Source organism: Neofelis nebulosa, chromosome 2, assembly GCF_028018385.1.
Source record: "Neofelis nebulosa isolate mNeoNeb1 chromosome 2, mNeoNeb1.pri, whole genome shotgun sequence".
In the NCBI taxonomy this organism is placed as follows: Eukaryota; Metazoa; Chordata; class Mammalia; order Carnivora; family Felidae; genus Neofelis; species Neofelis nebulosa.
In genome coordinates, this window is record NC_080783.1 from 220,483,348 (window position 1) to 220,510,586 (window position 27,239).

Sequence of the window (27,239 nt, forward strand, 5' to 3'; positions counted from 1 at the left end):
TAAAGAAATACTTTCTTTAATGTCTGTGGAAACCTCAGTCAGGATTTCAGCACTGGCACCAGAGTCCGCTCCCTGAGGCGGGACCTCCTCTCAGAGAGTGGGGCCCTCGGTCCCACGTGGGGGGCAGGAGAGGCGAGGGAGGAGCCGGGCCACGTCCTGCGTCCAGTCACGTGCCCTGCGTGGCGGTGCGGTGGGTGCAGGATGTGTGGGAGACGTGGGGCCAAGCTGGCGTGGCCCTGACAGCTTGGGGGAGGGTGGCCCCTGGGGGGGGGGGGGGGACGGCGCGTGCGAGCTTCCCACCGGATGTGTCTGCAGCCAGCACTGCAGCCCCCAGAGCCTCGGGAGACCCGCGGGCTGTCAGGCTCCTGGGGGCCGGGCCGCTTACTGGGGTGTGGATCTGCGCCCCTCGGATCGCCGGGCAGAGCGGGCTACACGTCTGTCTCCACGCGCAGGCGCTCCATTCTGCGCACGTTGCCCTCCACGGCCACGCGGCTGGTGATGCATCGGGCGAAGTCCTCGGGGAACCAGCCCGTCTCCCCATCTCTCAGCCTCTCGCCGTAGAACCATCCTGGACACAGATGTGGGGCGGGTGAGGGCGGGGTCCGGGCACGAGGGCGGGGCTGCGATGCCCTCTGAGCCGCTGTTCCAGAAGGCACCAGGCCGAGGCCCCTCCCTTACAGCGGATCACCACCGGCTCCTGCCAAGGGGGCCCGGTTCCGGGTCACACGGGCACCCGGTCCTCCATCGGCAGCTCGGCCCGGATGCCGGCGCATGCCCCGTGCGGGCGTGTGCAGGGGCCCCCGGAGTAGCACAGTCACCCTCCGCCCACTTACGACACAGAGTGACAAAGGACCTGATTCTGATCCCGTGACTCAGGGACATTTGAGGACACCCTGAGGGAGGGTGCCGAGGGGGCCTTGGAGCAACGTGAGCAGTGGCAGAAACTGTGTCCAGGGGGCCAGGGTCAGGGTGCATCGCCCACACGCGTGTGCCCTGGGCCCTGACGGGGCTGGCGGACTGTCGCCCGGGGTCTCCCCACCAGCGCCGTTCCACTCACCGTCTTCCTGCTCCAGAACCAGGACCACATCCGCCTGCTGCAGGGTGATCTCGTCCGCCTGCTTGGCCAGATAGGCCTTGGTGACCTCCACCTGGGGCAGGTCTGCGGGGACAGGTGGGGTGGGGGTCAGGGGCAGAGCTGTCCCCGGGAGGACGTGGGCTCCACCTCCCAGCCCATCCCCCGTGGCCTGGTCTCGGCGGGGCCTGGGCTGGGCACACGGGCTGGGGACACGTGGCAGCTTCCCCCGGAGGCCACGGGACAGGCTGCCCCTGCCCGGCAGAGGGGGCAGGTGGCTCCTAAGGGGCGGGGCTGGAGCCAGGCTGACGATCTATGGGCCGGCCCGGCTCCGCGTGCTCCAGGTACGGGGCACGGTCCTCTCCCCCGCACGGACGAGGCGGCCCTGGGACAGAGCTGGGTCTGTGCGCACAGACGGATACACACGTACCTGGGCAGGTCACCCTGGGGGCAGACAGTGGCACGGACGGAGGGCTGGGCGATACCTCTTAACTCCGTGCCGCCCCCCTGCCCAGGGCCGGGGAAGGGGCCGCGAGCCCTGTTCTCGGCGCGGCGGGCGCTCACCTCCTTTGTTGGCAGGACTCTGCCTCTCCTTGTGTGTGAGCGCCACGATCCAGCGGGCCCGGTCACTCCTGGGGCGGGACAGAGCGTGGGTGAGGCCCCGAGGCCAATCCCGCCAGCCTGGGGACCTCTGGTTTCACACGGCCCACCCCCAGTGTGGTGCTGTGCGGGGACAGGGGGTCAAAGGGCCTCCCCAGGGTTCCTCAGGTGTCCCCCACGGCCCTGGAGCTGCGACCCGCAGTGATGATGAAGTTCACGGGACACTGGCATCCTTTCATGACCCCCCACAAACCAGTTCCCTCGGGGGCCGGGTGTGGGAAGTCACAGGCAAGAGGGGCAGCAGACAGGCTTTACCGAGTCAGGCTGACCCCGAGTCTCATCTGCCCAGGGTCACAGTCAGGCAGCAGCTGCACCCCTACAACCCAGGCGCTGGGTCCCAAGCCCACCGTCCCTCCCTCCCCTGCCCGCTGAGCCCCCTCCCTGCTGGCACCTCCCTGTGCTGCCCAACGCCCCCCAGCCTGTTCTGACCTCATCACCCCCACCACTGGCGCCCATGCTCGAGCCCCACTGGCCTCACGGCTGCTTCTTGGCAGAGGCCTCCTGCCCCAGGACCTTTGCACTGTGGTGCCTCTGCCAGGCCCTCCTCCCCGGGCCATGCCGTGCTGGTCAGGCTGTCCCCCTCCTGGCATTCCCTTCCCTGCCGTGTTTCCCTCCGTGGTCAGGTGTCCCCCCCCCCCCCCCCCCACTCCGGGACCTCCCCCCGACTCACGCGGAGTCGGACGACAGCAGGATCTTCTCCTGGCGGCCCTCGCTGTTGTGCAGCAGGGTCACCTGGAAGGGGTGCGGCACGGAGGAGCCGCGGCTGCCGCCGCTCCCCAGCAGGGAGGGGTCGGAGGCCTCTGTCTTCTGGACCCGGATGTGGTCCACTTGGGCATAGTCCTGCACCAGGAAGCTGTCCTCGCTGCAGGGAGACAAGGGGGCGGCCAGATGCCTCCGGGGGTGTGTGGGCGGCCTGGGTCCCCCGCCCGACAGGGGCCAGAAGGACACTCCTGAGGGCTGCCCCCCTCCCCCCACCCCCTGGGGAGCACAGGCGGTGCACTTTCTCGTCCCCGTGGCCTGGGCGGGCAGACCCGGGTCTGCAGGCACAGGGAGAGACCTGGCCGCCCCACGTCACATGCAGGGGGACCCAGGCCGCTGCCGGGGCCAGGCCAGGCTGGGAGGGGGCCCCCACCGTGTGCCCCAGCTCTGACGTCTGAGGAGGCCCGGGTGACTCCCCCAGGCCCCTCCTGGTCCCCGTCTTGGGGCCACATGGCCCGGCACCTACAGCGGCCTACCTCTTCTTCTTGGTGACCACCAGGACGTCGTTGAACAGAAACAGGTAGCACGTGGGCCGGCTGGCCAGTTTTCGGAAAAGCCCGCTTTCCTCCACCACAGAGAGCTCCCCACGCTTCAGCAGCCAGCGGGAGGCAGAGATCAGCGGGAGGGACTGGAAGGAAGGGCCGGGGAGGTGCCTGAGCCGGGGCGGTCGGGGGGTCGGGGTGTGGGCGAGGATGTACCGAGGCCGGGTGGGCACCAATCCCTGCCTCCAAGGACTAGGTGACTGCCCCCTCCCCCCGGGCTGGACCGAGGAGGAGGACAGCAGGATGTGTCCTCGCCTCAAACAAAGGGCTATTCAGTTGGCCGACAGGCACAAATGGGGCAGCTGCGCTGTGCCAGGTCCCCGGCCCAGATCCTGCTCGGCCACCCAGGCAGGTGGGTGCCCTCCCTGCCTCCAGCCGGGCCCAGGGACTCTCCAGGCACCTACTGAGCACCCCTTGAGCCGGAGAGCCCCTCACACCCTTGTCCGGACCTCTGTGGCCTCCCTCCGTCACTCCGTGGCCCTCGTGCCCTGCCCACAGCACCTGCTCCAGCCTGCTGGGCAGCCTCTGCTGGCTGATGACAAGTTGAGGCCCAGCCCACAGAGCTGCCTCCAGGCCCTGACTCCCGCAGAGCAGTTCCCAGGAGGAAGCGTCTGTCTGCTCCTCTCTTTCTGCTGGGCGCCACCCTCCCCAGGAGGTGCTTCCTGCGGAAGCCGGATCCCGGTGGCCTGGGGCACAGCGGGGTCCTGGGCAGCCAGTGGGACCACCCCTGGACCATGGGATGGTGGGGGATCCGTGGGGGACAGAAGTCTGAGCCCTGCCTGCGTGGGACGGCCTTTAGGATGCCTAGGCCCCCGCCCCAGAACTGACGGGCTATTCCTGGCCTCACGGGGAAACCCAAGACGCAAGCCGGCCCGGACATCGTCCTGCCCCCTGACCCCAGCATGCCGCCTGCAGCCCTGGGGGTGGGGGCACAGGCCAGAGAGACCCGCGTACCCACTGAGCCTCGGGCAGGAGCGCCGAAAAGCTGAGCCTGTGGCCAAGGGGGTGGGAGTCACAAGGGTGCTGGGGAGGCAGAGGCCCCGGCCCCCTCGGTGCGGGCGCCCGCAGGGGCCTCCCTCCAGCCGGAGCCCCGAGAGGCGGTGGCCCCCTGACCTGAGACGAGCCGGGCGAGGAGCGGTGGGGGTGCCCACCTTGACCTTGCCGAAGTCCAGCTGCGTGTGCAGGGTGTACATCTGTTCTGTGCGCTCCATCTTGTGGGCTCCCTCGTTGCACCGTCTCACCAGCTGCCAGGCGGGCGTCGGGAGAGCAGGCTGTGCCGTGGGCAGCGGCCCGGCCGCCCCGGCCCCGCCCCCGCCCCCGCCCCCACGGGCTCGCCCATCGTGTTTCAGCTCCACTCCCTCCGTGAAAAGCTGGAGACGACGGCACGGAAACCTTCCCTCCCTCCCTGCCTTGCCCTCAGGGTCTCCACTGCTGGGTGGGGGTAGGGGGGCAGCATTCAGGCCCGGGCTTGGTCTGGGCGCCCCCTCCTCTCCCCTGGACCCTCCTCACCTTGCTGATGGCCTTGAGCGCACGGCTGGCGGCCTTGTACCTCTCAGGGTGGCCCTGGCTCTTGAGGCAGAGGGTCTGCAGAGAGGATACCACACGTGAGGCGCCGAGGACCCTTTTGCCCTCCAGGCTCAGGGGCCTGCACGGGCAGGGGCGCCTCCACTAACGTCACACCGGGCGGGGCTGCAGGGAGGTCGAGGGCCAGTGTCCAGAGGGCTCCTGCCAGGCCGCCCTGGGGCGCACAGCCCCCAGACGGCTCTGCTGGGTCAGGCTGGTTCGTGGGACCTGGAGAGAGCACGCTCCCGGGACCCCAGCCCTTCCAGTCCTTGGCTGTCTTGGACCGGTCTGAGAGGTGCCCGTGGCCTCTCTTTCTACGCTTCCCAGAGAGACCTGGGAGGTCTGATGTCCCGTCTGCTTGGAAAGATGGCACTCTAAGCGGGAGACACACGCTGCCTCTGTGTGCTGTGTGCACGGCTGCACGTGTACGAGTATGTGCACGCAGATACACCTGCTTGCATGTGTGCGAGCGTGCACACACGCGTGTGCCTACATGTATACGAGCGTGAGCACCTGTGTGCACCTGCGTGTGCGAGCGTGTGGACACGTGTGCGCCTGCATGTGTGCGAATATATGCACACGTGTACACCTGCCTGCATGCGTATGTGTGCACACATGTGCGCCTGCATGTGAGCGTGTGCACACGTGTGTGCCTGCATGTCGAGTGTGAACACGCGTGCAAGTGTGAGCACACGTGTGCGCCTACATGTGTGCGAGCCTGAGCACATGCGTCCGCCTGCATGTGTGCTAGCCTGAGCACACGTGTGTGCCTACATGTATACAAGTGTGAGCACACGTGTGCGCCTGCATATCTTCAAGCGTGAGCACACATGTGCACCTGCCTGCATGCGTATGAGCGTGCACACGTGTGTGCCTGCATGTGTGTGAGCATGTGCACACGTGTGTGCCTGCATGTTGAGCGTGAACACACGTGTGCAAGTGTGAGCACACGTGTGCACCTACATGTATACGAACGTGAGCACACATGTGCACCTGCACGTGTGCGAGCCTAAGCACACACGTGTGCTTACATGTGTGCAATCCTGAGCACACGCATCCGCCTACATGTATACGAGCATGAGCACATGTGTGCGCCCGAATGTCTTCGAGTGTGAGCACACGTGTGCACCTGCGTGTGTGTGAGCGTGTGGACATGTGCACATGCGTCCGCCTGCATGTGTGCGAGCCTGAGCACACGTGTGTGCCTACATGTGTACAAGCATGTGCACACGTGCACCTGCACGTATGCCTCTCGCCCCCACCTGCCCTGCAGCACTGAGCAGGCATCTCCGAGGCATGAGCCACTCCAGGGAGCTCTTCAGAGCTCCACGCACAGAAGGGAAGGTGACGGGCACCCGGGCTGCCCTGGGGGCCCACAGCCGGGACAACTGGCTGAGGATGCTGGAAAGGAGGCAGCGGCCCAGGACCCGCACTTGGCAGAGGCCCGGGCAACCCTGGTTCTCACTCATCCACCTGAAGGAACCTCGTGAACCTTCTAGTACGGGGACGACCACCGGCGGAGTGCTGGCGCCGCTCCTGGCACAGAGCCCGGGGGGAGGGCAGGGTGGGGGGAGGCTATCAAATGTCAAAGCCGTCTTACGACTGAGTGACGAGGTGGGGGAGGGGGTGTGCCGTGCTCCACTCCACTGGAAGGGGGACCCGGGCAGCTCCGTCCCGGCATCTGGCCGACCTCCCTCCCCGGGCGGGGTCCGCGTTGTGTACTCACGTCCGTCAGGAGGGGCAGCCGGGTCACCCTCTGCATGGGCAGGATGAGGAAGGAGATCATGGGGAGACCCCCGCACGCCGGACGCTTCTCGATCTCCCTCAGGGCCTCGTGGAAGGCGGTGTTGCTGCTCCTGCGACAGAGAACGGGGCTTCCGAAGTCAGGGCGGCGGGAGGGGCGGGGGAGCCCGCAGGAACGCGCCCCGAGACCGAGGCCCCCCGAGACCGAGGCCCCGCTCACATCAGCCTCTGCAAGGCGCGCTGCTGGTAGACCTCGTTGGAGCAGTAGGCGACGTAGGGGTGGAAATGCTGCTCCGCGTGTTCCTCCAGGATGTCGCTGATGTCCTCCACGCACACCTGCGCCTTGTGCCGCTGCTCTAGGGCCTCGAAAAACCTGAGGGGTGAAGCGGGCTGGGGCCTGGCCGTCGGGGACCGGCTGCCCAGGCCGGCGGCGAGCCGTGACCTTCCCGGGGAAACCCCGGGACGGGTCAGCTCCTTCAGCCTGAGAAATAGGGCAACTCCGAGGCCACTTCCCGCGCGGTTCTGGCGGAGACCCCGGGGGAGCCCGCAGGCCGGACGGGGAGCCTGCTGCTCTGGCTTCATGCCCTGGACTTGGGTCAGGCCGGCCCGGAGCCCCGGCTCCCTCTGCCCGGCTCAGGGTGGGAGTGGGGGCTCTGGGCGGACTCCCCGGCAGGGACCCCCCAGGCCCTGCTCCCCGCTGGGGCTCCCTTCCGAGATCAGCCGTGACTCGGCCTCGGCCACAGACAGGAGGCCGCTGCCGCCTCAGGAGGCCGGACGTCCCACCCCAGGACAGCAACGGCCAGCCAGAGGCCCTGGGGAGCTCAGAGGCAACCACGTGGCCGCTTGGCACAGAGGACAGCCGGCCTACGGCGGCCCCGGGCCCTCTGCTGCGCCTCACAGACACGGAGCTGAGGGGCAGAGCTGAACGGAGGGGCAGCCACCATCCCGGGCCCCCCACGGAGTCAGGGGCTGCAAGCTTCCCCGGGGCTGGCCACCGCGGCTCCTCAGGAAGACTGTCTCCAGGGACAAGATAGCCACCCCCCGCCCACCCGCACGGCCCTGAAACTTCATGGGGCAACAGGTAGCAGGGGCTGGGGGCTGAGGGGCTCGGGGGGCTGGTCTGATGCTGATGTGAGTGAACCGGGGCTGAGCCACCTTCTGTCACCTGCCCCACCCTAGTCTGCAGAGGGGGGCTCGTGGGGCCCACCTATGCACTTTAGAGAGCATGCTGGGGCATGAGGGACGGTGTCCCGGGGTCTCCTGGGACCCAGCGTTGGGTGCAGCTGAGTGCACACAGGTGCATACGTGGGCTGTGCCCTCCATGAGAGTAAACACACACGTGCACCCACTACCAACCACACTCACACTCACGCAGGCACATATGTGCAGACACACACGCACACACCTGTGCAAACACACACACACACGCACTCGGGCGCACGGATGCACGCACACAGCTACGCACAGGCCCTCGCAGGTCTGGCCCCTCCTCCACCCCAGACCTTGCAACCAGAGCCCCGGGCGCCAGGCTCAGACAACACCGGGTGGAACATGACCCGAGGGTGCAAGTGAAGGCCCCCCCACCCCGCCCCGCCCACCCCGCCCCGTGGGCACCGCCCGCCTCGTCATTAGGCCGCCTTCACCCGATGTCCCGGTGGGGATGTGCCCCGTGGGACGAACTCCACCCTCTCAAACATCCAAGGGACAGGGCGCTGGGGCTGCCAGGGTGCCCGCGGGCCTGGTGCCCAGCCTGTCCCTGGACCAGCTGTCGGCGGTCTCAGGGCCCGAGAAGGTTCTCGCGTTCCCTCTCGGCGGGCAGCCAGCTCCGATCCGTCTACCCCGCAGTCCCGGACCGGGAGTGTCCTGGAGCCCCAGCCCTCCTGCCCTCTGTGGGCGCGGGCCTCACCTCTGGCTGGCGCTCAGGACGTCCAGGATGTTGGAGAAGAGGTGATGACGCTCCATCTGGGTCATCGTTGCCTGCAGCTCCCCGGACTGCAGGAACTCGGCTACCAGGATGCCCAGGCTGTGCTGGTACGAGAACTCCGACGTGAGGATCTCAAAGATGGCCTGGCGGGGAGGACAGCGGCTGCTGGGGCCACCCTGCGCCTCGGGGGTGCGGTCAGGGTGCAGGACGGGCCGGACCCGGGGCAAGGCTGGGAGCGTGGCCGTGGGGACGAGAGCCCAACACCTGGGTACGTGCTCTGGCTCAGCGGCTACGAGCCGTGATGCTGGCGAAGATTCACACCCGCATCCGAGAAGGGGCGACGGCAGGCCCCGCCACCCCGCCAAAGGCATCAGCCATCGTCCCAGTGCCCGGCCCAGGAGGTGTCCCCACGACCACCGTCCCCCGTGCGTTGTGTGACCCATGCCAAGTCTTGGGCACAGGACTGGACCCCCCCCCCCCCCCCCCCCACCGCCCCCAGCCCCCTTACCTCCTGCCTCTTGCGCTCCTCAGCAGGCAGCCTGTCCAGGATGCCGGACTCCACCACCTGAGGGGGGCACAGGCCTGGGGGTCACGGGGTGCTCATCCCGGAAGCCCATCCTCCCTTCCAGAGAGCCCCGGGGCGGCTGAGGAACGAGACAGGCATCTGGAGGGGATGGCCGACAGACACCCGAGGGTGGGGAGTGTGGGCTCCGTCCCCTAGAGCTGTCCCAGGGGCGGAGAGGCCCAAAGCCACCCAGGAGAGCTGAGCGGCGAGCCACGGCCATGACTCAGACACACCTGGCCCAGGTGGGCGTGCGTCCTGCCCAGGAGGTAGGGGAGGCGTTCCAGCTCTCCACCCCTGCAGGCCCAGCAGCCCTTGGCTTCCCTGACTCGCGTGCTGCCCATTCGGCCACAGCGTGTCCGCGGTGGCCCTGCAGAGCCGGCCAGGCCGCCCCACGGCCCAGGGGCACCCCCCTGCAGGACCCAGGACCACCTGATCCTTGCCCTCCTCCCCTCTGGGCTGGCCAGAGGCCGTCACCAGCGCCTGGGCTGGGAGTTGGGGGGCCGGGTAACCCCCTGCCTCCTCGTCCAGCCCAGAGGCTTGGCTGAGATCCCCCGAGCTCGGCCAGGAACAGAATCTGCGGGCATTTTGAGGGTGCGGGGTCCTGGACCATCTATGCCAGGAGACCACCCACACACCCAGGCTGCATGCAGCTCTGTCCCTGGGCCCTCAGTGGACGGGTCACCAGCGCTTGCCCTCCTGGGGTAGTGGCAGGCACCTCCCCACACACACCTGCTCAGAGCACCAGGGCCTCTGTCCCAGCCGAGCTCTCCCCGGAGACCCCCACAGCCCTAGGGCAGGGCCCTCGCCCTTCCCCTGCCATCTCCCCCCTTGGACCCTCCTGCCACTTTCCCGGGCCTCAGAGGGGGGTCCTTCTGCCCACAGCTCCGCAGGCCACTCTGAGTCGGGCGAGGGCCAGGGGCTCACCTGTGGGGGGCTCGTCACACATGCGCTGATGGCACGGGCCCCAGCTGCTCTCCTTCCCTCGGGACCAAACCCAAAGTGCCCTTGGAGCAGGGTGGCTCTGAGAGTGCCAGGAAGGGGGACCCCCTGCAAGCTGGGCATAGGAGGGTACTTCTGGAAGCCTCCTCCCCTCACTGGGAGGAGGACCCCGACCGGCTTTGAGGGGCCAATCGCCCATGGGCTCGGACACAGAGCGTCACCCCACCGTCCTGGCCTCACCTCCGGGAGCTGGCTCCAGGTGATCTGCGCCGGCCGGTAGCTCTTGACCACGATGGGGGCGTCCGCCTTTCCGGTTCCGTCAGGGCTGGACGGCTCGTCGAGCAGGTCGTCGTCAGACTCGTGGCTGGTGTTGAGGCCCCGCTCCCGGATCTCCTGGTAGAACCTGGGGTCTGGGGATGGGGGGTGTGTCACCGGCAGGCCTGGGGGCTCTGAGCGGGTTCCCCCCGGGAATCTGCAGGCTGAGTCCTCCCCGAGAGACCCTGAGGGCATCAGGCGGTGCAGGGCCCCCCACAGCAGGCTCCCCTCAGGCTGGCTGGCTCCCATGGCTGTGCCCGGCCGAGCCCAGGACAGGGCTGGTGTCCCCATGCAGAATGTGGCACCTTCAGACCAGGGCCGAGCTGACCAATCAGAGCCGTGGGGGCCGCCCTCGGTGGGGGCTGCTCCCAGGCTGGGCCGAGAGCAGTGGACGCCTGTTCCTGAGTCCTCTGACCTGAGGTGCGGTCTCCTGCTCTCCCACTCTGCAGCCATCACCACCCGCCCTTGCCCCCCGGGGGCCAGCTGGTGCCTGGCTCAGGGCCACCAACCCTAACCCTTCTCTTTTTGTCCCGGCTCTGAGACTGGGCACCACCGCTCCTCTCCCTGGGGCAGGAGGAGGCCCGGATCCTGACGCCTCCCCACCCCCAGGCCTGTGGCTGTCCACACAGGGGGGCCTCCTCCTGGCTGAGCCCCTGCACCCTAAGAACCCTGCCCCCTCACAGCCACTGGGTGCTGCATCCTGGCGGGCGGGCCCCTCCCCCGTGGGGTCCCGCTGGCATCACCCCTCAGCAGGCCAAATGCACTGCTCCGGGCCCTCCTGAGCCCCCAACACTGGGCTCCCTGTGTCCCGTGGGCAGTATACACGGCATGGGTGTCTACACCCCTGGCTGCACCAGTGCAGACGGGCCTGGCACACACATGCACGCTGGACAAACATCTCCTGGGGTGAGTGTGGGCACTCTGTCCATCCCCTGCCCCTGGAACAGCACAGAAGAGCCCGAGGGAACTTTCCAGACGCGTCAGAACTACACGATGAGACAAGCCACCAGGACCTCCAGCCCCCAGAGAAATCCCAGTCGGCCTGTTCTCCCTGTGCCGCACCAGCCTGCCCTGCCCCCCAGCAGCCCCGGCGAGACCAGCCTCAGCTGCGCCCGGCCTGGCCCATACTGGCCTCTTGAGGTCACGTCCCCTGGCCACACTCACCGTCCTTGAAGGAGCCCTTGTGTGCACGTTTCCGCCCCAGTGTCCTCTGTGCAAACAAGAGACACGGAAACAGCGGCCGTCAGTGGGGAGGAGGGGCAGGTATGAGTCCACAGCAAGGCCACCCTGGGGGCCCGGAGATCTCATAGCGCCACATGTGAAGGCATGCTCAACAGGAGGGGGCCCCTGCTGGGCACGTGGAAGGTGCTCGATAGATGTCAGCTCCACAAGGAATGCACGGCCACCAAGCAGAGGCTAGGGCAGGTAGGGCAGGGTGACTGAGAGCTAGGCAGACCCAGGAGGGCTGCCTGGAAGAGGCAGGCAGGCCTGAACTGATCAAGAGCGGTGCTCAGGACAGCAGGGTGTTCCGACTGGGTCTAGAGAGAAGCCCAAGCAAGGCCGGAAGGGTGTGGTTGGAGGGGGCTCAGAAGGCCCAGGGTGGGAGCCGGGGCCACACCGGGGGAAGCAGAAAGGGCAGGGACTGGCAGGTTAGTGTCGAGCTCCCAGCACAGGCTTGGGGTCCCAGCAGCTGCTGACAGGACTGCAGAGTCAGGTGGGGGCGGGCAGGGTCTTCAGGCACCCCCGGCCCCGGCAGCTGGCCGCACAGAGCCTGCCCTCTTGGCCGGGACACGGTTTTTCCCGACCTCGGGGCTATGCAGGTTCCGGGAAAGGGAGAGGTTTCTTCAACAAGTTGGGGCCTGAAAACTCCCCTGTCAGGGAGTTTTTCCATCCACATTTCAGTGGGTCTGGAATGTGTGGCGCTCCCCCCACACTGGGCCCTGCTCCCCCACCCCGGGCCCCGTGCCCCTGCTCCCAGCACCCCTACCCCTCCTGCCTCTGGGTCTGGGCACCTGCCCAGCGTTCACCCTCTGCTTTCTGCCTCTGGACCACCTCTGTGCCCCTGCTCGGAGTTCCTGGGGAGCCCCTCCTCCGTGCTCTGCTGGCCCCCCAGGCTCCCCCAGCCCAGACCGGAGCACCCTGGTGCACGCCTGCCCCCTCCCTGCCCTAGGACCTCGCTGGGGGCCACCTACAGGGGTGCCCTTGGCACCCTGGCTCCAGCTGTGCAGGAAGTCAGGAAACGTCTGATGCGAGGGAGTGAGGTGGCAGCTGGACGGGCCCTGGGTGGCTGCAGTGTGCCTAGGTCCTGAGGCAGCTTCTGGGGCCTGGGCATCTCAGGGAGGCCTGGCAGGAGCCGCGCCCCACCTCCAAGGCCACGGGCATCTGAGGACTGCAGTCAAGGTGGTCCCCGGGGGTCCCCTCTGCACGTACTCTGACGGGTGGGCTTGGCTTCTCCTCTGCCCGCGGCCACGGCTCCCGGTCCCAGTGACAGGCCCCAGAGAGGCGGCCACCGGAACATCAACTCTGGGCACGGGGGCCCCTTCCCACCAGCCCTGTGCCCGGCCCGTTCTCTCGAGAGCACCGAGGTAAGAGCGGCTGTCGGGCAGGGCGGGGAGGGCGTGCGCGCAGAGAGGGCATCACGCGTCTCCTGAGTCCCCAACCTGGGGGGCCCCTCGGGCAGACCCACCGAAGCCAGGTGCTGCTGTGAGGTCGGCACTGAAACTCGTCCTTCAGACAGGCCGGCTTCCCTCGGGGCTCAGAGAGAGAGGCTGCCTTCGGGACGCTCCGTTCCTCGCTGCAGCTGAGAGCGGGGACCCCCGAGCCCGGGGTCCTACGGAAACCCCCCGACCTCGCCGAGCCTCGACTGCCTCATCTATAAAGCGGGCACACTCACACTCCGCTCGCAGCCTGCCCATCAGACCGAACCGGATACACGTCAGGACCCTGCGCGAAGTAGGTGCTCACTGAATGGCAGCCGCATGAGACAGGTGACGGCGGTGACAGCGAGGGTGACAGTGAGCCTCCGTCTGTGCCTACAAGCTCCCGAGGCCCCTTGCAGCACGGCCCCCGCCCCGAAGTCCAGGCGGCACGGCCCCCCTACCTTATTCTTGGCCGGGCACCGAGCGGGAGGCTGGCTGGGCTCCTCCGCCAGGGCCTGGAGCTTGGGGCTGAGCTGGAGGGGGCCCCTCTCCCCGCCCGGCGCCTCTAGGCCCTTCATGGCCGCCCGGTAGGATCGGTTCCGTAGGTTCCGTCTCAGCGCCCCCCCAGGGCCCGCGTCCACGTCCATGTCGTCCAGGGAGAAGCTGGGGGCTGACAGGAGCCGGGGGTCCCGCCGGGCGGCCTCCTTGCTGAGCACGGCCGCCCCGAAGCTCTGGTGGCGGGCCGGGGTCTTGGCCTTGCTTGACACGGCCAGGCTTCTGGGGATCAGCTGCTGAGTGCCCATCTTGAGGGCCGCGGGGCTCTGCGTGCTCAGGACGACAGCCCGTGGCTCCTCGTCCTTAGGGGACACAGCGGGGGGCACCGAGGTATCGAGCTGGAAGCCTTCGTTGTCCCTGAGCTGCAGGGCGCCCCGCACCATCGGGAGCCCGGACGCCGGGTTCCCCCTGGCATCGAGCCGCAGCTCGGAGTGGAAGCGGTATTCCAGCAGCTTCTCTTCCAGGGAGCTGTCCGAGTGTCGCTGGGACATGCTGAGTGGCCACGGTGTCCTGGGGCGAGAGGGCAAAGGTGAGGGCAGGCGGACACGCACACCCTGCAGCCCTCCTGCCCGCGGGCCCCGCCCACTGCCTCTCAGCGCCCGCCTGGCCAGGGACCCCGCTCAGGATGCAGGGCCCGGAGGCCGGGAGGGGGGTGTGCGGGGGGGTGGGAGGCTCAGGCCTGCCGGGACCCAGCTGCTGGGACCGGGGCGGAGGACAGGCGTGCCCCCCACCCCGTGCTTCCTCTGGTGGGTGCCCACGCTGAGGACGGACCCCCAGGCCGGGGGGTGCAATTGTGGAGCAATGAGGGGCTCGTGGCCCCGGGGCCCTGCCTGCCCGAGCCGGGTCGGACACTGGGCATCTTGGCACCACCTCCTCCTGGTCACCGTGAGCACTGCGAATGAAGCTGTCTGTGGGGCTCCCGGGACCCCGGCCTCCACCGCACCCCCACGTTCCAGAGCACGCAGGGCCAGGCTCCGCCGTGCTGGGGGAGGTCGTGTCAGCTCGCTCACTCACGGGACACGCTGGCCGTCTGCGTTCTCGGTTTGCAAACGAAGACACGAGGCCCCAAGAAGCCCAGGAGCCCCCGGGGTGTGGGACGGGACGCGTGGGAAACTGGGGGCTGACCCCCGGCCTGTGTGATTCCAGACCCTCTCTCTTCACCGCCCCGCGTGGTGACTCCCGCGTGGCCGGCTGTCTAGGCGGCCTTTCTGCATGTGCAGTGACACGCCCGGACTTTCCCGCATTCACGGACTCTGAGCAGGGCTGACCGTCCCCGTCTCAAAAGCCCACTGGGCACGGTCCCTCTATGCCTGGATGCAGAGCGGGGAGGGGGACATCTGCAGACACCCGGGGCCCACAGCCCCCGCTCGGTCTCCCTGCATCCGTGGATGCCCGTCCCTCCGGGGACCCCGAGCGCCTCACACGTGCAGAGCCCCGCCAACCGGCCTGGGGCCGGCTCTTCAGCTCAGTCTGGCTCGTGCCGGGCTGAGGGCGCACGGCCCTGCGGTGTGGACGGGCCCGCCGCTGCGTTTCCACTGTGGGCGGGGCAGGGCCCACACAGGCCTCCCGGCCACCGGCTTCCAGCCAGCGACCGTCACATCCCTCGGCTCTTTTCTGTGCCTCCCGCTCAAGATTGGCAACGTGGGCAGAATGGTCACAAAGCCTTGGGAGCAAGGCTCCCGCTTGCGGGAGTCAAGTGCTGTCGCAGCCCAGCCCTGGGCTGCAGGGCTGCGATGGAGCGACGCCCCAGCCGCCGGGCGGAGCCGGGGCCACAGTCAGGGGCGGGAGGACCTTGGAGGCCCGCGGGAGACGCACTCCTTTGCACCTCCTCCTTTCAATGTCAATGCAAGCAAACGGAGCCGCCACTCCTGTGCTTCCTGTAGACACGGGGCTTGTGCACACGAGGCCGGAAGCCCATTTCTCAGGCGGAAAAATCAAGTCTCCGAATCTGCAGCCCAGGTGGCTGAGACTCCGCGCACAGCTCCTGCCCAGCATCCTTTGCCACGTGCCCTGCCGATCTGGGAAGGAACGGAGACGCAGTTTATCCGACAGCTCCGTGGGAGCGAGGCGGTCACCTGCCCTCTCCTGCCCTGGGGGTGCGGAGGGGGACACGCAGCCAGAGGTGCCCGGGCCTGCGCCAGGCCTCCCGGGCCTCTGGAGTCGACGGTTCCCTGGACCCCAGGGACACCCCTGCCATCCGTCCCAGGACACGCCAGGCAGGTCCCAGCCTGAGCCTACCTCCCACACTCCCCGCCCAACCCTGCATCGGAAGTTCCCGGCCCAGCCTCGGCTCCAGAACCCCTCCCTGAGGGGCAGCCAGGCCCCAGAGGGCCCTAAGCCACAGCCACCGGCCGGGGTGACAGCAGCAGCCGGGAGCCTGGCTGCCTGTGCTCCGACCCCCAGCACACAGGGTCTCAGCTAAAGCCATCCCAGACAGGCGAGTGTGGCTGCCTGAGGAGCCCTGGCCGCCCCCACCCCGGGAGGACTGCCCACACATTCCTGGGGACATTCTGAGTCCCAGGCAGCCAGTGGCGGGCGGTCCCCCACCCTGGCTCACCCACCCCCACGTAAACTTTGCATTCACCCAGGCCTGGCCGAGAAAGGGGTTTCTGGTAGACTTTGACCTCCATGCAGGCCAAGCAAAGTAAGTGCCCCCGAGTGGGGAGCCCGAAGGCTCGGTCAGTCCTCTTAGTCTGGGAGGCGTTGACCGTGGGGGCATTTCACCTCGTCGCCCTGAAAACCAGCACTGTGACTGTGCCTTCCACCTGCCCCATCCCCCGTCCTCCCCCTCCCCTTCCCCACCTCAGGCCCTAGGCCTGGGTCTTCTGGGTCTTCTGGGCCCAGACCCTGGACCCGGACCCTGGACCCCAGACCCCGGACACAGCCAGTAGCAGGGCTGCTCCCAGCAGGGGGCAAAGTCTACTCTGGGGACAGGAGGTGCCCCAGCAGGAACCTGTCGGGTGAGCCACTGCGGGGTGTGACCTCCGTTCTTAGTAAGGTGGCCACACCCACAGGCCTAGAGTGCCACCCGCGCGGGGACCGAGGCCCGAAGAGGAGTGGGTGCCATCCCAGGGCTCTGCTGGACCTCCAGGACCGGGGCCGGCTGCAGCCAGCTGTCGGCGGGGGGGGGTGTGCAGCTGACATGGGCACACTCTGACCTCCTCCTTCTAACCTCAGGGTTCTCACAACTCCCCGGGCACAGGTCCAAAAGTCACACGGCACCGAGAGGCCTACCGTGAAAGACAGGTGTCCCCTCCTCCACTGCCCTGTCCCCCACAGGCCACCTCTCCGGGCTCTACAGCTTTTCCCCGATGTCTGCTATTCTGAGATCTCCTGATCGCACAGGCCAGCCTCTCCCTGCCGTATGGACGGGATTCCAGCCCAGTACGCAGGACCCGTGGGTGTCTGTGTTAGTACAGCCGGCTGGGCCGAGCAGGACGCCAGCGCCTGGCCTCCCCTTGTTAATAATTCCCTCTTGTTGACCGGCGGCTGTCCTCCTGTTAACTCCCCACGCGTTCCCGTGTCCCTGCCTCGCGTGTTTGGACCACACACTCCGTGCGATCAGTGCATCAGCCCTGGTTCTCCCAGAGACCCTGGCCTCTCTCCCCGGCGCTCCCTTCCCTGCCCCCAGATCCCATCCTGGAACGGTCCTGGAGCTCCCCACCTTCCTGAGGCTACGAGGTAGCCTCCCGGGAAGCAGATCTTTGTCCCTGGGGCTGGTAACCTGCTGAGCTCAGAGTCCCGTGGGAGATTATTTTCTTCCAGAATCTGGAGGCCTCCTTTCTTGTCCGGTGCTCTGCTCCTGGGAAGACACCAGACACGCTCCGACGCTGGCTCCCTGGATGATCACAGCCTGGGGCGTCCCCTGCCCTGTGGAGGTGTGGCTCCCACTTTCTGGGGGGGGGGGGTGACAGGGAGCACCAGCACTCGTGGAGAAAGGTCCACACGCACTCCCTGAGCCACAGACTTGTGCCCCCTTCCAGCCCCTTCCTCGGGCCTCGCAGGTCTGGGCGCATCCTGGGGATCTCTCGTGCAAACTTTCCCCCGCCTGTTTTCCCCAGCCCCTGTTTTCCGGGACGGTCCGGATCCCGCACTCCAACCTCTGGCATTGTCTCCACACTGCGGCCTCTTCTGTCCTGGGTTTTCATTCTCTGCCCACGCCGTGGGAGATTCCAACTCTTCCAGAAACCAGCATGTCCTGCAAAGAGCTGTCCAGAGCGCCCTGTCCCCGCGGCGTGCTACGGCTTCTGTCGACGCTGAAAAGGTCGCTTGTGGTTCCTTTCTGCTCCCTGGCCGTCCCTGTATGGGCCTCCGTTGCCAGCTCGAAGGCAGCAGGCCCTCCCGGTCCCTCTTGGCTGTCTGCTTCGACTTTAGCAGGGAAGACGACGCCACGCAGGGAGTGTTGCTGCCCCCCATGCTCCTTGGGGACCCCCGCCCCCCGCGTCCCCACCCACCGCCTCTCCTCTGGCTAGTCGGCTCTGCAGAGCGGCTCTCCCTGGGTCCTCACTGGCTGCCAGCCTTGGCCTGGTGTCCGGGGGCCAGTGCAAGGGAGGGGCCGAGGGCACGGACTCGGGCAAATGCCAGCCACACTGTCCGGGCAACGGAGCTCCCGAGAGGGAGGCCAGCTGCCCTGCGGCGACCATGGGGTCACAGGGGCGGGTCTGCTCCCCAGCACAGCTCCTCCAGAGACACCCGGGGCCCTGAGGGCTGCGTGCTGCGTGTCTGTCTTCCTGAGGGGTGTGGGTCCTTCAGGCCCAGGGATGATTTCGGTTCACATCTGCACACACAGCTGGGCTCCATGGTGAGAAGCGAGCTCTTGGCTGTGGTGGTGCAAGCTCCGTCCTGCTGCCCTCGCCCCGGTGCCGCATCCTCCCGGGGGGCCCTGGGGTCCGTGCCCAGAACCACCCACACGGGTACTTAGCTTTGAGCCAGCAGAAGCCACCAGGGTGCATTGCAGGGGCTTCCACACCCATCCACGCCACCTTTTAGGTGACTTTCAGGGGACTTCCTGCTGTCTCCGCACCGGGTGGGCGGGGGAGGGTGGTGACCTGTTGAGTCCTTGGAATCCATGGCATTTAACCCTCCTTTTCCACTCCGCAGCCGGCCCGGTGTCCTCTCACCAGACGGGCTCCCTGGACTCTGTGGGCTCAGCACCCGCCCTCCCGCTGCCTGACAGAGGAGATCAGTCCGCCTGGCCCTGTGGCCCTGTCCACAGCTGCTCCCACAGCCACTGGGGCCACTCCGTCCGTGGGGCTTCTCTGTCCCTTCTGCCCTGCCTCCAGGTCCGGTTGACCCCACCCTGCCCGGTGGGGCCCGGCCTCCCGAGCACCAGACCCTGGTCTTTGCTCAGGCTGACTCGGGCCACGCTGATGGTCTTGTACTTGGGTAATTCTGCAGGGCTGAGCTCAACCATCAGAGTCACACGGAATCTGGGGGCAGGATTTGGCCGTGTAAGTCACAGAGCACACAGCAGACGGTTCCATTTGCCAGGTGGCCAGGGGTGGTTCAGGGACTGTGGTGGCCTTGCCCCCTCCCCCCCCAGGGGACACCTGGCCACATCCGGAGCCAGTTTTAGAGGTCACGAGGTCACGGCCAGGCCTGACTTGCTGCCCCGCCTGTATGGGCGGAGACCATGCCTGCGGGTCAACACCCTGCAGGGGGACCTGTCCGGAGCAAATGTCTGCAGTGCCTAGCTTAGCTGACTCCACCCCTTCACGGTGGGGGTCAGGGAAACCCAGCCCCGCAGAGGCCCCCTCCCTTTCTGGTGGGACCCCGGAGACCCACTGGCCATGCCCAGCCTGGCACCCGGCCTGGCAGCAGGGAGGGGCCGTGCTGGGCCCGCCCCACGCAGAAGCCTCCCGCTGCCTCTTGCTATGAGGCTTCCAGGCTCGGGCAGCGGTCACAGAGAAGACCACCTTCCCGGCTCAGTCTGCGATGTCCACGCCCCCTGGCTCCTGTGTCTGGGTCCGGACGTCCCATAAACCTGGCTCCGGGCCCAGACTCAGCTGACACGCATGCCATTTCCCCAAAGAAGCCTCTGGATGGGAAATCAGAGCCCCGACTCTGACGGGAGCTTGGACAGGTGACCAGCAGGTGTCTTCCAAATGCTTTCTCCCCCGCAGTGTCTGCAGTCCCTCCCCCATCTTCCGGAAGGTGGGTGTGTTCCCTCGCTGACAGGTGAGGGAACCTGGGGGGTGGGGGGGGGGGTCAGGCTGCCTGTCACCAGAGAGCCGGACGAGGAGCCAGGCCTGTGCTGACCTAGATGACCGTCCTGCGGGCCCCGCAGACAGGCAGGGAGTCTCACCAGAAATAAAGACGCTCTTACAGACGGTCGGTCGCACGAGTACGGTCACTGCCACGGGCAAAAACGACCAGCAGCCACGATCCGTCTGGAAACCGAAACTAAAATTCCGGGCCCCAGACAGACGCAGGGTGAGTGGCTGTGCCCATCAGGTCACGCACACAGACTGCCCCTCAGGGACAGCACATGTGGGGGCCCCAGCAAGCCCCTCCACCCCTGTGCCTCATGTCCCCTGCTGGGGAACAGCACTTCCCGGGTGGGGGCGGAGATGACCCCGGGGACCAGAGCCCTCCCAGGCTTCTCCCCTAAAGGAGGCCCTCTGCTCGGCTCAGTCCCTCTCACTCTCCAGGTGACATCTGTCCAAGGGACTTAAGACCTTACTTCTTCCCGAGGTCCGCACCTCCTGCCGCGCTCTCCCACCAGGCCTGGGGGAGCCGGGGGCAGCGCCTTTGATCTACGTGGGCAGAGGTCGCCCTGTTCTTGTGGCCCGCGGGCAACCCCAGAACAGCTCAGCGGCAACTGAGTCGGGGCCCTCTCTGTGCATACCCTGACTACCCCCTTTTACAGATGAGGAAACCGAGGTCCAGAAGCCTCACGTAACTTGCCTTAGTTCATACGGAACCAGGGCCCCCACCCCTAAGCACTCGGCCCCGGGGTGTCAGGGTGGACAGGGTCAGACGCCCTCCTGCTGGTCCCGGCCAGGTCCCCGACAGGCGCCCCCTGAACCCCCACACCAGAAGGGGCAGACTGTTCAGCTCAAGGAGAGGGAGGAATCAGGCCTTCCCGGGCTTCGAGTCAGATGAAGAGGTCCCCCCCATGCCGGGTGCTGGGCTGAGACCCACCCAAATCTCAAAGGGGGCTCTTGCCTCCCGGATGCAGAAGCCGAGGCTGGCGTCAGCAGTAAATGGGGCCCCCGGCCCTCCAGAAGCTGCTCCCATACCCCTCCCTCCTCCTCCCCTACCAGGTAAGAGTGAACAGCACCCCTGCCCCCCACCCGGGCCTGCCCACCACATCCACCGGGTGGGGGAGGCGGTGGATTTTGGTCTGTTGTGGGAGGATGTTCGTTTCGGGGGCTGCTGACTCTTGAGGCCAAAGAGGGTTTGGGCAGCAGATTGCCCGGAGTTTGGGGGAGGGTGGTTTTGTCCCCGCTCCTGACCTCCATTTCCAAAGGTCCTGGGGCTTCCTAAGGGTCTCCCGGCTCTGATGTCTAAACAGGAGACCCTGCGACAGAAGCGTCCCCCCGAGGCTCGAGGGGAGGCAGGGGGCGGGCAGCAGGACGCCGGAGGCCGCGCGGGGTGGGGTCCGGGGACCCGGGTCGGGCCGCGCCCGGGCTGCGGGCTCCGTCCCCCGGCGGAGGGAGGGCGCCGCCAAGTTTCGCCGACCGCGGGGCGCCGGCGGGAAAGGCGCCCCCGGGTTCCCGGGCCTCCCCGCCCCCACCCCGCTCACCCGTCCCCAGGCTCACCTGCGCCGCGTGCCGGGCGGAGGACGTGGCGGCCAGCGGGCGGCGCCTCGGGCCGGTGTAGCCTCCGGGCTCCGCGCCCCGGCCCCGCGGCCGATCCGGGCCGCGCTCCGAGCGCCGCCGGTCCCTCCCAGGCCCCGCCCCCCGCTCCCTGCGCGGCCCCGGGGCCGGGGCGGGGGTGGGGGGAGGGGAGGCGCGGGCGGGCGCGCGCGCGCGCGGCCGCAGGCCAGGCGGGCGCCCAGGTGGGTGGGCGCGCGCGCGCGCGGGCAGGGCGTGGGCCGGGCGGGAGCGGACGGCCGGGCGCGCCCGGGCCACCTGGCCGGGCCACCTGCGTCACCGTCCCCACCTGGCCGGCCGGCGCTCACGTGACCCCGCGGCCGGGCCGCAGGTGTCCGCCCCCGGACCGCCCACCCCGCCCGCTGCGGCCCGGCCGGCGTCGCCCGCGGGCTTGGGGCGTGCGTGGCCGGGCAGTGACCCTGAGCGGGCTCCCGCCTTCCTTCCCGGCCTGGCTAGCCTGCCTCCTCCTCCAGGAAGCCCTCCTGGGAGCCGACCGGCGCAGAGAGGAACCTGATCTTCTCAAGGCAGGAAAGGCGCCACCTTCTGGATTCTTTCAAAAGTGCGGCCGGAGGGCGGCCCAGCACCGCACAAAACACTCTTCGCCCTTGTTGATGTGAGACTTTGGGGTCCGGGAGCCCATGGTCGAGAAGGAATACTTGAGAGGTGCCTGGCTGGCCCAGCGGGGAGAGCGTGTGACCCTGGGGTGGTGAGTCCCAGCCCCGGGTTGGGTGTAGGGATTACTTAAATACAGTTTCAAAAACTTAAAAGAAAAAAAACTCTTTCGATGTTTTTGGTGCAAAAACAGGCAGTGTTATTAAAACACGGGGACAGGAGCCGTGGGCAGAAAGAGCTGTCCTGGGGCTGTGAGAAGTGACTGGTTACATACTTTCAGGTCGGGCGGGGGTTAGGGACTGGGAAAGCCTCTAAGGACTTTGGAAGCAAGGTGTCCACGACCTTGAGGGGCCGGCTGCTGTTAGGATAAGGCCATTTACTCCTGTCTAGTAAAACCTTAGTCATGAGACCCTTTAGATGTCTGTCAGTGGGCCACGTGCTTGGAGGCTGGTGGCCCACATGTATCTTGGGGGGATAAAGGAAGGGATTTTTACAGGATCCTGGAGGTCAGGCTAACGTCAAGCCAAGGTTGCCCTTTGCCTTTAGCACATTGACATCGAGGCAGCTGAGCTCCTCGGGGAAGGTCGTTCTGCCTGTCTCAGGTATTTGTCAGTGGGCTGCAAAGGGACTTTAACCTTTTCTGTATTTCTTTCGCCTTTGTTTCCCACACCAGTGGTTTTCATCACCCCCATTTTACAGGTAGGGCCACTGAGGCTTGGGAAGGAAGGTGCTTGCTAGCCTGTGCAAGGCCAAGCCCAGCCTGCAAGCCTGGCCTTTCCGGGTCTTGTCCACAGTGGGTCCCCCGGGCGGAGGCTGCCACAGAGGCTAATTTCAGGAATCAGGATCTTTAGTCCTGCCGGAGGCGCCAGGGGCTGGGAGAGGTGACCTGTCGTTCTGCCAGGCCGGGGCGGAATGTCCTTTGTCACCCAGCCTCCCCAACCCCCAGCCCCACACCAACCCAGGGTGTGGCAACGGCAGAGTGCTCCCGGTTCGCCCCTGCTCGGGAACCGCCCGTGCCCATCCAGCAGGGGCAGCGGCCTCCACTTCCCCGTGAAGCCCACCCCTCTTGTTCACAGTCTGCCTGTGCAGCCCCCCTCCCTGCACCTTTCCAGGGGGAAAGCCCGCGTGACTCTTTCCCAGGTTCCCCATCCTGCGGGAGGCCCAGCCCTGCTCAGGAGAGCTGGAGCCCTCTGCGTGGGAGAGACATCCTCTTGCCCCACTTGTCACCTTCGGCCAGGTGACAGGCCGCCTGCCGAAACCTCAGGAGCCATTGTGTGTTTGTGCCTAGTCACGGGGTCTGCCTCTCGTCCCTGCTCTGTTCCTCCTGCAGCTGGTGTCCCAGAAAGAGAAGGCTCGTGGAGGACAGCCGCGGCGCCCTTGGAAGCCCCTGGCGCAAGGGGCGTGTTCGTTATGGCAGCACGTCCTGGTGAGCCCTGACCGTGCCACCTCCCTTCTTCCTGATGTCACAGCCCTTCATCTGGGGCCAGCCCAGGGTTCATCTGTAGCAAGACGCCTTCTCCTTCCTGCTTTCCTTCTCCTTTCGCTTGGAGGTATTTATTGAGCGCCTACTGTGTGCTGACCGTTGGGCTCAGCATCGGAGACACAGCTCTGAGCAAATCGGATTTGGTCTCTGTCCTGAAGGTCCTGACTGCGGCTTGTGCAGGGGGGAGGCGGGGGCGGGGGGGGTCAGCACCACCGTACTGCCCCTGAAAAGGGCTAGGAGACCTGAGACCCGGCCGATGAGCCGGAGTTAGCTGGATGAAAGGGGACGGAGGAGTGTCAGGCAGGGTCGCAGCACGTGCAGAGGCTCTGAGGTGGGAGGGCGTGCGGTCCGAATGACAGCCTGAAGGGCCGTGGGGCTGGGGTAGAAGGAGCAGGATGGGGGTGGGACGGGGGAGACTGGCGTGGCCTTGCCACCTGGGCGTGCGGTCTATTGTTTCTCCTCAGGGCAGCAAGGAGCCGCTCAGGTGGGAGCAACGGGCCGAAATGATCAGATCTGATGGAAAGACCCCTCAGGCAGCAGAGGAGAGGGCAGGGAGGACGCTGAAGCAGACACCCTGAGCCCCAACCCAGACCAGGGAAGCTGATGTCTTGCCTCTGGAATGCTTTCAGGGCGGGGAGCTCACCCCCTCCCAATACAGATCGTTGCATTGTCTGCCTTCATCACATTTTTTAGACGTTCCTGGCGTGACGTGGTATCCAGATTTTTCATCATCCTGGCGTATTCCCCCAAGACACTTCAAAATGTGCCAGAATCCTTCTCAAAATGTGGTCTTCGGAACAGAACCCGGTACCACGCCAGTATAAGAAAACGGGGAAAGACTCACCTCCTCTCTTCTGGATATGATACCTCTGTTAATACAGCCTCTTCCTGCTGCAGCCCTTACATGTATCCATCCCACAGCACAGAGCCCGAGGCCCTACATGCAGCAGGGGCTCAGCCAGTGCCTGGTGACTCACTGATGTGATCTGAGGTCCCAGGACTCAGCCCCAGAGATGGCGAGTGCCAGTCTCCTTCTGACCTGTCTCCAGGTTCCCTTTTCCGGAAAGGCCCATTGCTAAATTTCCATTTGAACGCACTGGGACGTGCATTTGGGTGAATTTTCAGACCACCTTGGTGCCTGTGCTGACCCCAGGCCTTGGTGCGGTGGGCAAGGTGCAGGGGCGTGTCAGCCCGCAGGGCACAGTCTAGCCCGGGGGGCATAGGCCCGCCCTCCCCTGGCAGCTCCCTCTCCAGGGCTGGGTGAGGGGGTGCCACAGCCTCACAGGGCCGACTTGGCCTTTTCTTGGGTGTCGTGCTTTGAAGGGTCCCGCCCAGCACACCTGTGGCCGGCCCGATGCTTGCCCGGCGTCGGGGCTCCCATCCCCTGCCACGGGGTGTAGGTGCCACCTGGGGGACCCAGGTTGCCCACGGGAAGGTGCCCAATGGGGCCGTCAGTGCTATCGGTGTGTGTTTTGGGTAGGGGGTGCCGATGGCTGACCCCTGTGGGTGGACAGCTTCTGGGCAGCACCCTGGGAAAGGTGGGGCGCTGCTGCCCTCCAGAGGCCATCTTGGGTACTGCACCCACAGGCCCAGCCTGTAGGAAGGGGAGCTGGTGGGCCTTGGGCCTTGGGGGGAGGGAGGGGGGAGACGAGGGCCCGCGGGTGCCTGACCCCCACTCAGTGCTTTCCTATAAGACGCATCTTCAGAACTCTGCTTGGTCATTGCAGGGTTAATCCCCACCCCAGCCCTTCCTGCCCAGTACCTACTTGGCCCCACCAGCACCCCGAATCTGGCTCTGTCCCCAAACTGGGGGGCTCTGGGGGACATCTCCTTGTCTCCAGCTGGCTCAGTGTGTGGTTGGGGCCAGGTGACCCGGAGCGAGTGGCTTGCCTTCCCCAGGCCCCTGCTGTCTCAGTCGCAAGCTGGGGGTTAGTGATGATCGTCTAAGTAGTGTAGACCTTGTTCTCAGGTGGGGCCTGGAAGGGAGCGGCTCCGGGGTCATAAGTGGGGGGAGAAGGACCCCAGGGCTGCCCGCAGGGGTGAGTCTTTGCAACTCTCTGCGCCCTGTGGCTGAGACCACGAGTGCCGGGGGCCAGGGGACACAGTGGTCGGGGACACAGTGGCCCTCCTTCCCCGCTTCGGGCCTCCGGGCTGGCCCCGCCCCTGGCTGACAGATGAAGGCTGCTTATCTCATGAAACCCCACGAGGCCCTCTGCAGGGCCCCCCAACGTCAAAAATAAGGACCCCAGTGTTTGCTCCCCGAAGCTCAGGGCCTTTGCACATGCCATGGTTTCTGCCTGGGATCCTCTTCCTCGGCAGTCTTCACGGAGCCGTCCCCCGATCGTGCACACCTTTGCCTCAAGCACACCTTCTCAACCAGGCCTTTGCTCACCACCCCACAGAGGAAGGAAGGCGCTCCTCACCAAACTCATTACTCCCGGTTCCTTGAGGTGGGTTGACTTGAGTCCCTCCCAAAATACGTTAAAATCCTAATCCCAGTATCTGTGGCGTGCCCTTATTTGGAAATACGATTTTGCAGATGTAAGTAAGACAACGTCAGAGTAGAACAGGCCGGGCCCTAAATCCAGTGCTCAGTGTCCTCATACAAAGGGGGACATTTAGACACAGAATAGAGAAGGCCAAGGGACGACAGAGGCAAGGGCTGGAGTGACGTGGTCACAGGCCGAGGGACACGAGGATGGCTGGCAGCACCAGAGGCTGGAAGAGACGAGAAGGACCCTGCCCTGGAGCCCCCGGAGGGCAGGCGTTCAGACCTCCAGCCTCCAGACGTGACAGGACCCGCTTCTATGGCTTAGAGCAGCCCAGGGAGCAGATTCAGGCAGCTGTCTCCCTGTCTCCTCTGCCCTCCGGTGAGTCCTCTGCTTTGCTCATCTGTTTCCCGGTGTCCCTCTGGGCCTTGGACGCCCGCTTGTGGGGGTGGGAGCGGGCTGATCTGCAGAATGGTGGCCGGTCGGCCCGGGTTTCACGGGCCTTCGTGTGGCGGACCTGGAAGGGCTTGGAAGGGGCTGGAAGGGGCTGAAAGGGCCCAGAAGGGGCCAGAAGGGCCTGGAAGGGCCTAGAAGGGGTTAGAAGGAGCTGGAAGGGCCTGGAAGGGGCTGGGGCAGTCAGCCAGAGCTCACCCCGCGCACCCCAGACTCCCTACTGGCCCGAGGGTTTTTTAGCCTTGAGAATTGAAAGGCAGCTGCCATGTGGCCCTGGTTCCCGCCTTTCCCATGAAAGCCTTGGAGGTGATGCCACTGTCCCATCTCTGGGCCATCGCAGGAGGCCACAGGCCGCCTCAGCTCCTACAGCCAGGGTCCCAGGCCTGGAGCTGCACATCGGTGTGTGTGCCTTTGGAAGGTAACGTGTGGGTCAGCCTGGAGCTCAGGAACGAGGGGCCTTCCCCGTGCAGCGTCCCCAGCGGGGGAGGATGTGCACCCCCAACCCCGTGACTGCCCAGGTTTCCCTCTAGGGAAGTCGATGCTCAAGTCTGCAGGACCCCTTTCCCGTGGCCCGAGGGCACCCGGTGCCCCTGGACGTCTTGCTTTGAGACTTCCAGGGGCCGCTGGGGCTGCAGCCCAGAGAGATGATGCCCTGGGGCCGGCAGCCCCCCAGGAGGCCTTTCGGCCTGACCATCCGGGTGTCTGGTGCCAGGGCCGAGGACAAGCGAGGCCACGGGGAGTGTCTACGTCCCCTTTCAGGGCCCAGCGCCCAGTGCCCGTGGCCTGCCCCCCTCCCTTCCTGGGAATGTGCCGGGGGGAGGGAAGGGGCACAACCATGTCCTTTATTCTCTGGGCCCGGGCACCGGGCTGACCGACCCCTCGCTGCAGGGCCCCGCGTCCAGCCGGCGGGCGGCCGGGAAAGGCCTCGCTGATCTCGGAGGACGCTGCGGCCGTGAGTGGGCCTGAGGACAGAGGCTCCTCTGTGCTGGGTGAGTGGAGGCCCGGGCCGGGTGGGGTCCCCAGGGGGGGCGCGGGGGCGGCACAGGAGCCCGATTGCCAAGCGGGGCCTGGCTGCCTGTCTGGCCCACCGGGGGAGCCCTGCCGAGCAG

The 27,239-nt window shown here is 66.7% G+C and overlaps 1 protein-coding gene and 1 long non-coding RNA gene across 5 annotated transcripts; one reads left to right on the plus strand and one right to left on the minus strand.

Annotated features, from left to right (window-relative positions):
* On the minus strand, positions 1-21,165 carry ARHGEF16 (Rho guanine nucleotide exchange factor 16). Of its 3 annotated transcripts, none has more exons than XM_058719376.1 (15): positions 21,040-21,165; positions 13,183-13,786; positions 11,247-11,292; positions 10,008-10,177; positions 8,772-8,828; positions 8,246-8,406; positions 6,560-6,712; positions 6,323-6,452; positions 4,543-4,617; positions 4,185-4,277; positions 2,968-3,119; positions 2,403-2,594; positions 1,637-1,704; positions 1,058-1,159; positions 1-568 (listed from the first exon to the last, which is right to left on the minus strand). In XM_058719376.1, the coding sequence occupies exons 2-15, from the start codon at positions 13,765-13,767 to the stop codon at positions 429-431; spliced, it is 2,124 nt and encodes a 707-aa protein (XP_058575359.1). In that variant the 5' UTR covers positions 13,768-13,786; positions 21,040-21,165; the 3' UTR covers positions 1-428. The 3 variants fall into 3 exon arrangements, with proteins under 3 accessions (XP_058575359.1, XP_058575361.1, XP_058575360.1); XM_058719378.1 differs by lacking the exon at positions 21,040-21,165 and adding an exon at positions 19,581-19,690; XM_058719377.1 differs by lacking the exon at positions 21,040-21,165 and adding an exon at positions 16,941-17,677.
* Positions 21,166-21,328: 163 nt separating this feature from the next.
* On the plus strand, positions 21,329-26,192 carry LOC131505607 (uncharacterized). 2 transcript variants are annotated; one of them, XR_009258483.1, is made up of 4 exons: positions 21,329-21,799; positions 23,036-23,255; positions 23,653-25,638; positions 25,728-26,192. It is a non-coding gene; the product is annotated as an uncharacterized LOC131505607 (long non-coding RNA). The 2 variants fall into 2 exon arrangements; XR_009258482.1 differs by lacking the exon at positions 21,329-21,799 and having other exon boundaries at positions 22,948-23,255.
* Positions 26,193-27,239: the final 1,047 nt, after the last annotated feature.

Coding starts and splice junctions, on each gene's coding strand:
- ARHGEF16 (XM_058719376.1), bottom strand. CDS start 13,767: ATGTCCCAGCGACACTCGGACAGCTCCCTGGAAGAGAAGCTGCTGGAA. Junction 11,293..13,182: donor GGTGCCCGGCCAAGAATAAG/GTAGGGGGGCCG, acceptor TTGTTTGCACAG/AGGACACTGGGGCGGAAACG. Junction 4,618..6,322: donor GGCTGCCCCTCCTGACGGAC/GTGAGTACACAA, acceptor TCCTCTCTGCAG/ACCCTCTGCCTCAAGAGCCA.